Source organism: Nematolebias whitei, chromosome 22 (assembly GCF_014905685.2).
Source record: "Nematolebias whitei isolate Nwh7 chromosome 22, NemWhi1, whole genome shotgun sequence".
In the NCBI taxonomy this organism is placed as follows: domain Eukaryota; kingdom Metazoa; phylum Chordata; class Actinopteri; order Cyprinodontiformes; family Rivulidae; genus Nematolebias; species Nematolebias whitei.
Window position 1 is genome coordinate 18,526,568 of NC_056519.1, and position 17,005 is coordinate 18,543,572.

General features: G+C 38.3%; 1 protein-coding gene across 3 annotated transcripts in view; it reads left to right on the forward strand.

Annotated features, from left to right (window-relative positions):
- The window catches only part of btbd11a (BTB (POZ) domain containing 11a), a 246,949-nt gene extending 243,429 nt beyond the window's left edge, over positions 1-3,520 (forward strand). For all 3 annotated transcript variants that reach the window (XM_037696005.1, XM_037696007.1, XM_037696008.1), the window contains 3 exons: positions 1,223-1,291; positions 1,374-1,487; positions 3,245-3,520. In XM_037696005.1, the coding sequence (XP_037551933.1) occupies positions 1,223-1,291; positions 1,374-1,487; positions 3,245-3,475 (414 nt within the window). In that variant the 3' untranslated portion in view covers positions 3,476-3,520. The remainder of the gene's footprint in view (positions 1-1,222; positions 1,292-1,373; positions 1,488-3,244) is intronic.
- The last annotated feature ends 13,485 nt before the right edge of the window (positions 3,521-17,005 follow it).

The following is a 17,005-nucleotide window of genomic DNA, read 5'->3' on the forward strand; positions in this document are numbered from 1 at the left end:
GGATGAACTGCAGAGATCTACAGCTGAGGTGGGAGAGTCTGTCCATAGGACAACAATCAGTTGTACACTGCACAAATCTGGCCTTTATGGAAGAGTGGCAAGAAGAAAGCCATTTCTCAAAGATATCCATAAAAAGTGTTGTTTAAAGTTTGACACAAGCACCTGGGAGACACACCAAACATGTGGAAGAAGGTGCTCTGGTCACATGAAACCAAAATCCAACTGTTTGGCCACAATGCAAAACGACAGCTCATCACCCTGAACATACCATCCCCACTGTCAAACATAGTGGTGGCAGCATCATGGTTTGGGCCTGCTTTTTGTCAGCAGGGACAGGGAAGATGGTCAGAATTGATGGGAAGATGGATGGGGCCAAATACAGGACCATTCTGGAAGAAAACCTGTTTGAATCTGCAAGAGACCTGAGACTGGGACGGAGATTTATCTTCCAACAAGACAATGATCCAAAACATAAAGACAAATCTACAATGGAATGGTTCACAAATAAACTTATCCAGGTGTTGGAATGGCCAAGTCAAAGTCCAGACCTGAATCCAATCGAGAATCTGTGGAAAGAGCTGAAGACTGCTGTTCACAAACGCTCTCCATCCAACCTCACTGAGCTCGAGCTGTTTAGCAAGAAAGAATGGGCAGAATTTCAGTGTCTCCATGTGCAAAACTGATAGAGACATACCCCAAGAGACTTGCAGCTGGAACTGCAGCAAAAGGCGGCGCTACAAAGTATTAACGCAAGGGGGCCCAATAATACTGCTTTCGTGGTATTTCTTGTGATGCTTATTTTATGTGTTGTGAATGACTCTCAGCTACTACCACGCCAAATTTTAGGTCAATATCTGTAAAACTGACTGATTTATAGTCATTTTTGTGTTTGCTGAGATCACTTTGCTGTGGTGGCCATCTTGACTCAAACCAACTCCAAAAGTTAATGAGCTGTGGTTCATTCTGTGATTACATTCTGAGAGTTTTGTGCAATGATTCATCAGATATTTTGCTAACAGACAAACCAAAACACGCATAGGCACATGTAAAAATATTACCCCTTCACCTCAGCGTTCAGACGCGAGTCTACGTTTTAGCTTTTTTTTCCCCAGACTAAATTAAAGTGCTGCTTTCGGGGGTTTTTTACCGTTAGATAAAAACTTTTAAAGAGACTTGAAACCGTTGCCTCCACTACACTGACGCCTGTTGCTGTGTGTTCCAGCTGGTCATGCAGTATTTGTACTGTGGCGGCACCGAGTCCCTGCACATACGCAACACCGAGGTGATGGAGGTAAGAGGAAACGGACGCCTGCGTTCGCTGATGTCACTTCCTGTGCCTCATCGTGTCCATCTGTACTGTTCCCTTCCTGCAGCTCCTGTCTGCAGCCAAGTTCTTCCAACTAGAGGCCCTTCAGAGACACTGTGAGATCATCTGCACCAAGAACATCACCACCGACACCTGCGTGGACCTTTACAAACACGCCAAGGTGAGGACGTGCTCGTGCAAACCATTTTCCAGTTAAAGGAAACGGGTGCAAACTCAAAAGTGGAGGGTTTTTTTTAAGTCAAAGTTTATGGAAGAGCATGAACAGAAGCTGTGGATAGTCCATCAGCTGTGATGTTATGTTGCCATGGTGATGAGGATTCAGCATCGTATGAGACTGAGGCTGAAGCTTTAATAAAGTCCAGCTCTGAACTACTAACTCAGTTTGAAATCTAAATCTCCAGACTACAAGCAGAAACTAAAACAAATCTGAAACACCCGAGCCGTGCCAGCAGGGAGCAGAGTCGTCATCGCCCACTGCAACACGCTCAGTCTGAGCGGTTTACTAAAGGCATCATATGGTAGTAGATGAGAATCATTCACAACACGTACTGTGAGCACGAGCCCTCTCATCAGTGTGTGAGACTTTCTGTGTTACTTTAAAGATTTAACGTAATGCTAAGCCTATAAATTCTTTGACATCGTTCATCATTTTCTATCAGTTTTTAATCTTTTTTTTACCGCTCAATCAAAGTTTAACGAGAAAAAAAAAAAAAACTTGTGAGATGCAGAAAACTAAAAAAAGCTGAGTTTTGTTGTGGTTTATAGCGTACAAACTCAAAGTCCTTCATACAAGAATTTTCCAAAATTCTTCATGAGGAAGTTTGTAAACTCAATCATCCAGGTAGATAACAACATAAAAGGTTAAATCGTGTCATCTGGACCAGTTTCTTTAAGTGAGAAACGTTTCACCCCCGATCCAGAGGAATTCCTCAGTTTACGGTCTGCCAACCAGATCCGTCCCATAGGTAGCCTTCATTGCTGTCCTCCTGTTGAAATCTCAGAATTAGGCTTTTAAATAGGGATGCACAATATTATCGGCATGGTATTGGTATCGCCAATATTAGCAATAAAGTTAAACATCGGCCATAACATCAAAATAACGCATCGATATAAAAGGTGCTGTGTTTATATACGCCATATATATGTGTGTGTGTGTGTGTGTGATGCTGTTTTTATATGACTGTTTGAGTGTTGTCATTGTATTAGAGAGAGTAAATGTCATGAATGAATTTGACAATAAACATAATCCAAGTTGAAGTGTTACATCATTTTCAGTCCCCTTTTTGGCATCTGCATTTGGTAGCAGGCCAAACTGAACAAGACCATGCAGAACAATGTAGTATTTTAATTACACAGCAAAGAAAGTGGTGTAGTATCTGTAAGTAGGTCTAAGGAAAAAAGTATCGGTATCGGTTATAAGCAAAATAAGTTTTAACATATTGGCATATCGAATATCGGCCAAAAATCCGATATTATGCATCCCTACTTTTAACAGACGCAAACAGGGCCCATCCGTCCAAAACTATCAATCATCATGTACAACAATCAAATGTTTTAGGCCAGATGGCAGACTTGCTACTCACAGAAACAGCCTGAGGACACCAAGGCCAAAGTGGTTCAGCAAAAGGTTTGTAAGCTCAATCGTACCTGTTTGCATGTGTTAAGAACATACTTCTGAGATTCCAACAGGAGGTTGGCTTGAAACTCAGCAGTGAAGGCTGCCTATGGGACAGATCTGGTCTGCAGGCTGCAGACTGAGGAAGTCCTCAGGATGGGGAATGAAACATTCCTCACTTAAAGGAACTGATCCAGATGAAGTGATTTAACCTTTTTTGTTGTCACTTCAGGAAGTGTTTATCATTTGGATCGCAGATTAGCGTTTCGTGACTCGTGTTTCCATTTCTTTTCTTGACCCAGTTCCTTGGTGCCTCGGAGCTCACGGCTTTTATCGAGGGCTACTTCCTGAAGAACATGGTGCTGCTCGTCGAACTGGACGGCTTCAAGCAGCTTCTGTACGAACCTCCCCCCGCCGAGAGCCCCGCCTCCAGTCCCGGCATCTGCTCCGACATCCTCCAAGAGCTGGAGAAGACGCTGGCCACCCGCATCCACTCCATCCACCTCTCCGCCTCCAAGGGCTCCGTGGTGTGACACCGTCCCCGCCCCACCTCCCCACCCGGAGCCCTCGGGTCCAGCCGCAGCGTCTATGTAACATCACTTTTAGCAAACATCATCCTGCTGCACAAACCCACCTGTTCTGACCCCACTGGTGAAACATGAGGCTTTTATAGCAGGAATTCCCTTTAATTCTGCTTCATGCTGGTTTTTAAATGATGAAAACTTTTTTTCTTTTTGGTCTTAAACTCCCGTCCTGGTCACTTCGCATTCCGTACGACAAGAAAAACACTGGACCATAAACCACATGCATGAAATCCTGGTTTTCACTCTCAAATTAGAATTTCAACTCAATCGATGCAGCTTTGACGTCCTCTTTGGTTTCTAGATAATCCTCCAAGTGGCTGCAGCAGCAGCACGTTAGGCGAACCGCAGGCCTGAATTTAACCTCCAAGCCGTCAAAGTGATCCGTAGCAAAGCCAGGAGGCAGACTCTTTTAGGTGGACTCGTGTACGTTTCCTTCTGTCCGTTTTGTGCCGGACACATCTCACTGTGTTACCGCCTGCCGCGCGCAGAAACCAAACTGATCACAGGAACTTCCACCGAGGCCGCCGCTGCAGAGCTGAGTCGAACGAACACGGCCCAGTCAGAGAAATCTATGCCGACCCACCCCTGAAACATGGACGTCCAACTGGGAAATTCAATTATCGCTCTTTATTTTTTACATTTTTGCATGACACCTCTTCAACTGAGCTGCCTTTTTTTTTTTTTTTTTTAATTCATGCACAATTCTTGGACCATGTTTTGCAACAGCAAGTAAAGAAAAATCGCTGCTTAACTTTTAATCTGCTGCAGATCGAAGCAGGATGAAGCAAAGTGTAAATATCACTTGAAAGTCGTCATAATGGTCGTTTCCTTTTTACTTCTTCTTCTTTTTTTTTTTTGGTAAACTGATATCTACAGTAAATCCTCCCACACTCGCTTGGCTGACAGTACTGAACGCACTCCCTGCTGTGTGTCCCGTTTATGCAAAGTGGCATGTTTAGTCCGTTTGTGCGAGACCTGTGTTTTGCTTTAGGCCCGCTTTTTGTGTGCAGCTGAGATTGAGCCAATCGAGGGGGGGTTTTACCTCGAATTATTCGCTCTCTCTGAAACTCCAAAGGATCAGCGATGCATGATGATTTTCAAATGAATACCTGCACAGTGTCAGCACTGAGTTTAATACAGACCCCATTTACACCTGTAATCTGTATGCTAACACATAATCTGTGCACTTTACCACAGCGATTTCATCTATTAAGAAAAGCCTGTTATCACCTGTAATTTGATCCAATGAGAGGATGAAGATTGGCCGACTTGTAAACAAACATTTTGGCACTTGATGGCTTTAACATTGGCGGCGAAGAACCGCTGTGGTTAACGTTTGCTAGCATTTTCTTTAAATCGTTGACAGCTGGCTAACAAATTGGACAAGCTGGTCAAAAAAACTTGTTGAAAATGTTTGTTAGCGTACGTCTGTAGTGATGTACATGAGGTACGTGTCACTTGTTGTATGACAAATATATGAATTATATATGCATACAATATTCACGAGTTCTTCATTTTTCTGACTGTAAATGCCGTGCATTGAATTTAACAGAAATGTGAACGAGAGACGTTATTTATCTTTGACCCATCAAATGAATGGAATCATTTATTTTCAAAATCAAAGTTTAACATCAAACATTTACATTAATTTGGCAAAATATGAAAATAATAACAGACAGTTTCACAGAAAATGAACTTCAAATCACTCGGCGGTGATTTGAGGACTTTGCTTCAGACATTTCTAAAAATATCTGTACTGTTTTATGAGAGAGAGGTGAGTTTAAGAGTAAATTGAGATTTATCTTACAGAGGCATATGTGAGGGAGATTTAATCTGTTTAACCAGAAGTTGCACGCTCCGTCCGATCTCAGCTTCTCACGGTACACTTGGTCAAAATAGAACCATCTACCTGTTGACGATGAATCAGCGTTGGATGTAGTTCCTTTCTGACTCGTTTCAGCGTCTCCGTCGAGAGCTACCAAACCTTCAGAAAGTCGTGCGTTGATTAGCTCAAAACAGAATTATAATCCCAAACGTTCCTGGTTCTTCATAACTCCAAACTCTTCATAACCGGTTGCACTCTCAATCTGCTCATTCTGTTGGACTATCGGACCTATTGTCAGCTCCCAATCCAACATCTCTCAGAACTCTCAATCTCTTGGAATTCTGGAATCCATAATTCTCTATTCCTTCTCTTCTCTATTCTATGAACTGAGAAGTTGCCACATTTTATTTGGGTCGACTTCCTGTTCAATTTAGAGCTTTCTGATTCGTGGAAGGACCAGAAAGAGGAGTGGATTTGTGACGTAAGATGTTATCATAAGTCAAGGATTGTTTACAACATACAGAAAAGATTATTGCAGCAACAGCAGACTTCGTGGAGTCTCACACTTTGTAATCTTTTCAAATAGTAAAACATGACATTTTTCTCGGTAAACATTTTAGTTGACCGAAAACCAACCTTTAACATACTTACGACAGCTTGCTCATTTCAGACAGAAAATCAAGAAAGGCATATTCAGGTGATTTCTTCTCTGAATGAGGAACAAAAATCATTACTTACTGTTTATGTAAAAATAAAAATTAGTAGTTCTTTTCAACCTGTAAAGCATTGAGTGAACTAACACAATTTGATTATCAAAACATTTGTAAGACAGTAATGATTATAAAGAATTGTCTTTTCTGCTTGATTAATTCAAGAAAGAAAGTTCATCAGATGGTTCAGACTTATTCAGATCAATGAAAATAACAGTCTCTGTCCATCTGGTAGATTTGAGGTTATCTGGTTCACTACACGTCTAACAGTTTGCAGAGTTTTCCTGCACATCCCGAGTTTAAAGTGTGTTCCAGTAAAGGATATTGTGGGAGGGTTCTTTTTTATTTTGCAGAAAGAAAAAAAAACTATTCAAATGTTTGTCCATTTAAAATTATATACATTTTCCATAGCAAATTAAACTTTTAGCTGAAGCCAAAAAAAAAAAAAGAAAAAAGTTGATTCACAGGAATAAATGAATGTGTAAAAGAGCAGACAAATCGTTACACGTGAGCTCCAGCACTCAAATAATTTATTACCTTTATTTTAAATGTCCCCAAGTTTGAGTGCTAATTGATCTGAGATGGAAAAACCTCCAAGTTCAGCTTAAAAAAAAACCTAAAGTTGTTCTGGTTTCTTGAGGTGACATCCACAAGCCAAGGATTTTTGGGGGGAAAATGCAAAGATTTTTTTTTTGCTTCTTCTTTGCGACTGCACAGAAATAGAGTTTTAGAAGTTCCCAAATGCTGTTATTTGGAAAACAGGTTTCAGTGTGAAAAAAATCTTCAACAGCCATCCAGTGTGGACAGCCAAAACACAAACTTTCCAAAACGATGAAGTCACAGCCCTATGTCTAACCAAACCTGAGGACGTTCTTTTTTTTCGGTTGTATTCACGATTCATACACAGCGTTAAAGCTTTAAGCAAATGTTACTTGCCTTGTTTCCTGTTTATATACAGTACATATATGAGATTTTGGTGTTTCCGTACGAATGATATTTCTAGAAACAATGGCACATTCAGGATATTTTTTTAAATGACAAATATAAATATCCTTTTGGGAAATCTGGGATGTCCGTTTGGAAAAGGCCTGAGTCTTATCACATCCTTCTAAAAGTGTTCAACACTTCCTATGAACTCTTCAACAAAACTGCACATCCATTCTTGTTTTGTCTTCCTAAGTAACTATTTTAATCTTGTTCTGTATTTTTCGGACTATGAGGCGCACCGGATTATAAGGTGCATAAAGCGAAATAAGTTCATTTTGACAGGTTTTTGAGCGCCGTGCACCACATGAAGTCAGTTCGAGGTCAGTAAGCACAATCAGAATTAATACAGAAGGTGCACTGGATGCTCACTGTCAATGTTTTAGACGATTAAAGGATTTTAAGTGTGCCTTATAGTCTGAAAATTACGGTAATATTTTATATGTCTAGTAGGAAACTAAATACCCAGGTGTTTGTGCAGATTTTCAATAAAACCATGATTTAAGGAGGTTACAGAAGTTAATTTATTAATCCCTATTAGACTGCTGTTATGACATTAAATAAATTAAACAAATGCACAAACTACAAAATAACAAATATGAAAAAAGCTATACAGATAAAGTATAGTAAAAGATTAAAAACTAAAATTTGCATATATATACTGTATATATAAGTGCATCGTCTGCATAGACAGAAACTTTGAGGTTGTCGATCATGACATCAAAAATTATAAATTTCCAAGTCATCGTAACAGCAAATAAAGACTTGAGTTCTGTGACACGAAAACAAAATTCATCCTCCATTTGTGTTCCTTTAAAAATAATCCATCAACAATGATGGTACTTTGGAATTAAATTCAAAGGCCCGTTTCTTCTATGAGTCTGCTGGTGACAGCAGAGTCTTCAGAGTTCATCCAGCATCTTCTCCATATGAACTCCAGATTCTGTATTGAAGCAACAAAAAGTCGCCAAACGAGTGCATATAGTCAATCGCTTCAAGGAGCTGGTGCCGTTCAGGTCCCAACTATTTGGATCTGGTTTGTGTTTGATTCTCAAAGTTTGGTGCTTCTTCAAAACTGATTGCTGATTGTTATTTTGAAGCCTGGTAGAAATCATGTGTTGTGTCTCAGTGCTGAAAATGTGCAGTAATTAAAGGGATGGTTCAGAGCTTTTGAAGTGGTGTTCTGTGGAAAGGTCATGCACAGCTGGTACCGTAGTTTTTGGACTATAAGGCGCACCAGATTATAAGGCGCATTAAGTGAAACGATAAGTCAAACTTTATTCAACTCATTCACAGTAACGCTCAACATTGTTCAGTTGTACCACATAAAATCGGTTCGAGCTCAGTAAGCACAACCAGAATTAATACATAAGGCGCACCGGATTACAATGTTGATTTTTGAGAAAATTAAAGGATTTTATGTGCGCCTTATAGTCTGAAAAATACGGTATCTTTAGTTTAAAAGGCTCAAAAGTCAAGATCTAAATGGTTTGCTTTTGCTACAAGAGCACCGTTTTATAAATGTGAACAATGCACCATCACAAAATGCCGTACAAATGTGAAATTGGGTGCAATATTTAGGATTATAAAATAATGTTTACATGAACGACTTGGAAACTTTTAGATATTTTTAAAATTCACTAATCCACTTCAGAATCAGTCAAAATTTAAACCAATTTCTCCAAACCAAGGCTGTTCAAAGTTATCCACAACAGATAAGATATTTACTGTTTGTATCCTTTCCACAGAAGCCCATATTTAAAGAACACGTATTATCACTTACATATTTGTAGTCATATTTATACATTCCTATATTTTCCTTGTGCAAATACAGTAATATATTTAAAATAAGTGTCTTTTTTTAAACGTTTTAAATAATAAATATATGAAGTTAAGCTCCTAATACCAAATTAGATGCTTAATATCCAGCACCAGCCCAGGAATATCAACTGTTGTATTTAAAGGGTGCACATTTGCTCTGAAAGTTGATCATTTTCCTGCAATTAAATAGATTTTTTTAATGAAATAAAAAAGAGCAAACTCTCTCAGAGGAAATCAAAGAATATTAATGAATGTAAACAAAGTAAAAGTTGAGAAAATGTGCAATTTTATCAATCCAGCAACAGACCAAAAACTATGCTTTCTTCTGTTTTACATGGCTTTCGATGCAAATGTCTCAATATTCAAGTGTTTCTCCATCAAACAAACTTTACATTAAATGAATGAACAAATAAAATATTGTAGCACACTTAAAATTAATTACCTTTTTGGCCCTATAGGTGGTTTTTAAATAATTATCAGAGATTATATGGTTAAGTTCTGTAAATAGATACAGAAAATAGATATTACAACAGTTTTATTTTCTTATATACATAGCACAATATATTTTACTTTATGTCAGCGCTTATTTTGTTTTACAAAAACTAAAATGTGTAAAAAATGTGCTTTAAAACTTTTAGATGAAGCAATATTTCCATTTGATTGTAGTAGAAAGTGAGCTCATGTGTAAATGGAAATGGAAAGAGTTGTTTAGATAAATGTGTGACAGAAAATAGCAAAAAAATGAAAATTCTTTAGGTGTGGCAGCTCATAGTGTACAGGTGCTGGTTATAACATTAGAATATCATGAAAAAGTTGATTTATTTCAGTAATTCCATTCAAAAAGTGAAACTTGTATATTATTTTCATTCATTACACACAAACTGATATGTTTCAAATGTTTATTTCTTTTAATGTTGATGATTATAACTGACAACTAATGAAAACCCCAATATCTGTATCTCAGAAAATCAGAATATTACTCTGTATTTATGACCAATAAAAAATGATTTTTACAAATGTTGGCCAACTGAAAAGTATGATCATGAAACGTATGATCATGAAAAGTATGAACATGAAAAGTATGAGCATGTACAGCACTCAATACTTAGTTGTTGCTCCTTTTGCCTGGATTACTGTAGTAATGCAGCGTGGCATGGAGTCGATCAGTCTGTGAGCCCAGGTTGCTCTGATAGTGGCCTTCAGCTCTTCTGAATTGTTGAGTCTGGTGTATCACATCTTCCTCTTCACAATACCACATAGATTTTCTATGGGGTTAAGGTCAGGCGAGTTTGCTGGCCAATTAAGAACAGGGATACCATGGTCCTTTAACCAGGTACTGGTAGCTTTGGCACTGTGTGCAGGTGATAAGTCCTGTTGGAAAATGAAATCTACATCTCCATAAAGTTGGTCAGCAGCAGGAAGCAGGAAGTGCTCTAAAACTTCTTGGTAGATGGCTGCGTTGATCTAGGACCTCAGAAAACACAGTGGACCAACACCAGCAGATGACATGTCATCCCAAACCATCACTGACTGTGGAAACTTGACACTGGACTTCAAGCAACATGGGTTCTGTGCCCCTCCTCTCTTCCTCCAGACTCTGGGACCTTGATTTCCAAAGGAAATGCAAAATTTACTTTCATCAAAGAACATAACTTTGGACCATTCAGCAGCAGTCCCAGGCGAGACACATCTGACACTGTCTCTTGTTCAAGAGTGGCTTGACACAAGGAATGCGACAGCTGAACCCCATGTCTTGCATATGTCTGTGCGTGGTGGTTCTTGAAGCAGTGACTTCAGCTGTAGTCCACTCTTTGTGAATCTCCCCCACATTTTGGAATGGGTTTTGTTTCACAATCCTCTCCAGGGTGTAGTTATCCCTATTGCTTGTACACTTTTTTCTACAACATCTTTTCCTTCCCTTCGCCTCTCTATTAATGTGCTTGGACACAGCTCTGTGGACAGCCAGCCTCTTTAGCAATGACCTATTTTGTCCTGCCCTCCATGTGCAAGGTGTCAATGGTCGTCTTTTGGACAACTGTCAAGTCAGCAGTCTTCCCCATGATTGTGTAGTCTATAGAAATAGACTGAGACTATTTAAAGGTCTTTGCAAGTGTTTTGAGTTAATTAGCTGATTAGAGTGTGGCACCAAATGTCTTCAATATTGAACCTTTTCACAAAATTCTAATTTTCTGAGATACTGAATTTGGGGTTTTCATGAGTTGTCAGTTATAATCATCAACATTAAAAGAAATAAACATTTGAAATATATCAGTCTGTGTGTAATGAATGAATATAATATACAAGTTTCACTTTTTGAACAGAATTACTGAAATAAATCAATTTTTCCATGATATTCTAATTTTATGACCAGCGCCTGTGTACTTACTTTATTTTACCCTGAATGATTTAAAAAGCTTTTATGTGTGTTAATACAACAAACAAATCATGACATATTCCCATATTTTCCTGCTCTATTGAAAGATGCAAACCATTTGGTCTCTAAGGTTTCTGATGATGTCAAGCACTTTTAAGTGCCGGTGTAGCCTCACACTCAATCAAAGCGTTTCACCAGTGAGCTCGAGTTAAAGTTTTTTGTGATCCAACAGCAGCTGAGTACAATAAACTCGGAGACTTTCTCTGTTTCTGTTAGTCTTAATGTTTTGCCAGTAGCAACAGGACTGACTTCAGCGCGGCTCATTTCTAGGTGGGTCAAAACCGCAGAGCGTGTCGGTTTGCATGGCTTTTCTTGTTTAATGTTGTTGAGAACGTGCTCTGTGCAGCAGCTTTGTCGAAATGCTCTCCTTTATTTGTCAGAGCTTTTATTATCCTGCGTATTTGTTCCTGGTAGAAACATTATTTCCCATCGACGCAGTGGAAACGTGCATGGGATCGTTCCAATCCACACTGGGGATAAAATTGAGCTCCACCAATTCCTTTTGTTTGTTCGTTTCCTTTGATGATAACGTGTATATTGTAAAAAATATATATATGAAATATAAATTATTCATGGTGTAAGAAGCAGAGACGTGGTGGAGTATAACAACAAAGAGGAATGTTACACTCGTGCTACAGTTTCTGTCGTTCCATGACATGCTATTGTGGACAGCAAATAAAGACCACAGTTTGAAACATCTTAACGTCTTTTTGTTTGTTTGTTGTCAGTGGCGGCGCCAGGGGGTTACCAATGGTGGCCACCTGTTAGGTCAAACAGGTAGTTCTCCACCCAAACAGGCGGTGGTGGTAATGGACACAATTTAAATGTCGTTATCAATAAAATTACAGAAGAAGAGTAACATGTCGGAGCGTATCTGAATGCTGATGGGAGCACTGTCAATGCCCGACCTGTTACGGAAGCACGATCCATAGTGTCAGCTCATTTGCACATGCGCTAAAAAGAATACTTCCACGGATCGCTGTTGTTTATGAATAAGAACTGTCTTCATTTACTTAGAAAAATATGTGCTCTATCTCCGCCAATCTTCACGTTGCTAAGTATTTTCGTTAAAATCATTGCGTCGTTGGTTAAGATGACATGCGATACATTGGGCTGAATGAGAAAGCACTACAAGCTACAGAATGAATTATTTCCATGGTGAAACGGCGCCGCTCTGTGGTGAAGCTGCGCAACATCACTTTAACCAATGATGGAAATATGTCAATTATTTTAACGGAAATACGAGTGACATAAATTAGCAATGTGAAGATCGGCGGAGATAGAGCACATACTTTTCTAAGTATATTAAGACAGTTCTTATTCAAAAATGGAATTATAACATTGTCTAGGAAAATTAATCAATTTATAGAAAGAGATATTTAAATTAATATTAGTTTTGTTTTGTTTTTTTTCCCCTCACTGGCTCTGTAACGAGGCGCACACATTCCTTCCCTCTCCCCGTTCTCCTTCTGCTTTTTTGCTCTCAGACTGTGTATCGGAGCAGCTCTTATTTTTACACATCTTCCGAAATGAAAACTACTGTTTTGGGTCTGACCAACAGGATTTTCGACGCAAATGACAAAATCTTTTCAACAAAGCAACAGGGTCCTGGAGAACCCTCATCTGTTCGGACGACACGCATGCAGCTGGATATATCTCTGGGGGTGATATGTCTACCTCTGCTGTCGACCGAGGACGCCAAAATTGTATATAATTGGAGTTATGATAACAGGTTTCCTGTTTTTGGAATAGTCTGGATCCTGGTTTATCAACGTACAAAGAAGACGGCTGCAGCTAATTTGGCCCTCGTCCTCGTCAGGCTGCTGCCTATGTGAAGGTTTGGTTCGTGCTTTGAGGACTCAACATCAGCTGATTTATGAGCTAAACCGTAAGTTGGAAGTGATTTGAATCGCAGGCCACTTGCAGCTTTGGGACTCGTCAGCATGAAAACTACTTTGAAGAGGCTCGTAAGCATGGACCAGTAGAATGCACCCTAATCTGGTCATTTCAGACCATGGAATTACCAGTAAGACTCAAGGCTGACAAGAAAAATAGTCTGCCTGAATAAATCAACAACTGTGGATTATCTGAATCTGACTCCCCGGTTGGCCTCGAAACAGGCCAATTTATCAATTTCTCCTGGGAAATGTGTAAACTAAGGAAAAGCTTTGTCTATCGCAACCCCCGTGTAGACTTATCAGAACAATGTTAAGTGGATCTGTTAGGGCTTCATGGACCACCTCATCGTAAATGCGTATGTAACATGTTCATAAATGTGCTTTCTGGCAGAGTTTTTTGATGTCTTAAATTGTGTCCTGTTAGGACAATGTGTGAGGAGATCTTTTTTGTAATGTCACTATCCTCTCCTCATGGCTTTGCCCCTTTTTCTATCTATAAGTTTTATTCTGAAAAGGATAAGAAGGCCGCGCTTTATAGCAGCAGCTACGTGCACTCTGCTCATCTTTCGGGCGACTGTACGGACATATTCTCGATGTATCTCGGTGCAATGATAATAAAGCTTATTTTAATGTTTCATAAATATATTTTATTAATATAAAGTAATTATTTTCAGTACATTTTCTTTAATCTAGCATATTCAACGGCGATCCGTGCAACCCGGAAATATTCCTTTTAGCGCACGTGCAAAAGAGCTGACAGTACGGATCGTGCTTCCGTAACAGATCGGGCAGTCACAAGAACATTTTTGGTCAGGCAGGAATGTCTCCACCTTTGAGAGGACTGACCCAAAGCTTCTAAAAATTATATTTTCCTTTTACACTTTTGTAAAATGTTATCGTTACGTATACACGTAGTAAGCTAATAGCATGCCTGACTCTTCGAGACACGCCCACAACAGACAGGAACAAGTTTGTGAATATTGTTAGCGGACTTAAAGTTGGCGAAACCTAGTTTAGCAGAAGCTAGCTCCGCTAACGGTTTCCAAATTTAGCAAAAGTGCTAATCCGCTAAACAAAAAAAATTGTTCTGCTATTAGCTGTTAGCAGAACTGGTTCATATTATTTTTTGTTAATAATAAACCCTTAAAATTATTTCCCAAAATAACTTAGTAAAAGTCGTTTATCATCAATTTTAACTTTTTAATCCATATTTAGAACCATTTTAAGTTAATGCAAAATGTCTGCCTTATTTGGTAAAATCAGTTTGGTAAATACGGTGCTAGTGTTTGCCCTATTTTTTTAAATAAATTTATTAACCAAAATGTATAGTATTAGTCTCCAAAAGCCTGTTTTAAAAAGATTTAAGAGTAAAAATTATTATAGATTAATTTCCTCTGAGTTTTGAAACTTCCATTTGAATTATGGAAAAAGAGAAAAACTGAGCTTATAAAGCAACACAAAAAGAATAAAATATCTCTGACCCTCTTCAAAGCAAAGTTCCAATCATAAATTATGTTTTGCTAATCATTGCATTCTATATTTTTATCACAAAATCCAAACTTCTTCAATATTTAAGATTGATTTTTAGTTTTTTTTTTTTTTTTTGAGTAGTGCATTTTAATGCATCACAATTTACTTCTTATTCTGTAGTTTTTAGATAAAGGGTCAACCATTTAATTTTTAACAAGCTCAATCATTTTTAAAAGTTAGACCTGTTTGCCTCAAATGAAGATGTTGCATTTGATCACGACTCTGTGAATGAATGAACACATCTGATTAATTGGTCAGCCTTTAAGGATTATAGAAAGAAACAAACAAGCATTCGAGACTAATACTATAAATTTTGGTAAACAAAATTTGTTGAAAAATTAGGACAAACACTACTAGCACCAAATTTTACTCATGCAAGCTAAAAGAACCAAAAACAAAGGTAGATTATTGCTGCCAGTTTGAACCACTATTTAAATTTATATATAATTAATGTTTATAGTTAATGTGCACATTTCAGAAGGTATTTAAAGCTATTTTGACACAATAAAAGCATTTATTAAACCTATAAAGTTGATAAATGTGATGTGAAAGTAATTTTCATGGTTGCACCATAAAAATAACCTAAACTATAATATTTTTCTGCAATTCCACGTGAAAGTCAATTTCTCACTTTTACCGCTAGAGGGCAGTGTTGTTCTATCCAATGCTTGTTCGCCCTGCAACGACGATTATTATTTTATATTTGAGAAAAATTCTTAAATTATGTCACGGTGTAGGTTTATTTATTATTGTTCATAACTTTTGCTTGTTAAAATGTCAGAAGGTTTGAGTACCAAGCAGACTGGGAGGAAATAAGAAAACTTTCTGTATTTACTACGCATGCGCACTGTGGAGCTGATCATCGAGCCGCCTTTCCTTTCCGCCGTCCTCTTGTGCCGAAGATTCGTTCGGACGTCGACCCAGAACAACCCTAAGTGCGTTTGCTTCTCAAACTTAAAGCGATTCGTCAAAATATGGCGAGCCCAGATTATGATGAAAACGGTAAGCTGGTGCGGGTTTGATTAGGCTTTGCCCGAAACGAGTTATGAGGTTTTATTCTGGAGTGTGTTCGCCCCATTTTAAACATGGCGCACCCCGCTCCGAGATGATGGCGGTGCGTTCGTGCAACTTTGCACGTTGGAGGAGCTTACATATATCCGCTATGTAAAAACGCGAACCTTAATTTGACCTGGGAGGGTTACCTGTCAACTCTTTTCTCTTTAATTCATACGGAGACGTTTCAGTTGATGGATATTTGCGAAACGGCCGCCAAATGTTGCTTTTGAGGACTTCTTCTGACGCTACCGTTAGCTTCAATTGCTAAAAACAGCTAAAGCTTGAAAGCAAATCAAGCATTTAAACAGTCACATGTCGTGTTATGTAGCCATAACTTTGTTCTAAAACGCAATAAACGCATTTATAAACCCTTTAATCTGGTTGTTTTGTTGTAGAACAACCACCGATTCTTAATTATGTAGTTCAATCGCCCCCGTGCGTTTCGTCTTTACGACACGGAATGTGATCCGTAAACGCATCGACGAGGGTTGTAGTTGTATGGAAGGTTGTTGTTACATATAATAAAAAAAACACAAATTTCTCAAATTATCTTTTAAAATGAAAACAGTAGCGTTCATGTTAGTCCAAATGACTTTCTAGTGAGAATATAAATTAAAGTGCTGTACTTATTTAGTCCTCATTAAAAAAATTAGGTCTATAGCTAAGCTGGTAAAAATCTTTAACATTTTACATTGACTAAATTTTATGGTAAGTGGCTTGCTGTTTTGGTCTTAAGAAAAAGTTACTTTCAACACTTTGTATTGTTGACTTTTAATTGACTTAAGAAACATTCCTGTCTGTTGACGAGGTTATTGATGCGCTGAGGGGGTAAGTTGCAGCTGTAACGCTTACGTTTGTGTATCGTTATCTTTTAAAATTTCTTCAAATTATCGAAAACTGTGTCCATTGAAGGAGTATTGTTGGTAAACATCTGTGTATTTTATTTTCAGGAAAACTTCCCAAACTTTTGTAAATGGGGTTTTGAGAACAACTGTGTTTAAATTAATTATTTTTTGACTCAAAACATTAAAACAAATGAGTGTGGTTTGTTTGCTGATCCTCTTTCTTCACATACATCAACTGTAGGAAATGCATTTTGAACCATTTTTCCACTTGTTTGGAAAAAAAAACTTGTCTACTTTGTGTAGAAATAATCTAAAATAATGGAAATATGTTCCAGATCCCCCTCTCCTGCTGCCGTCCCTTCGCCTCTTCATTCCG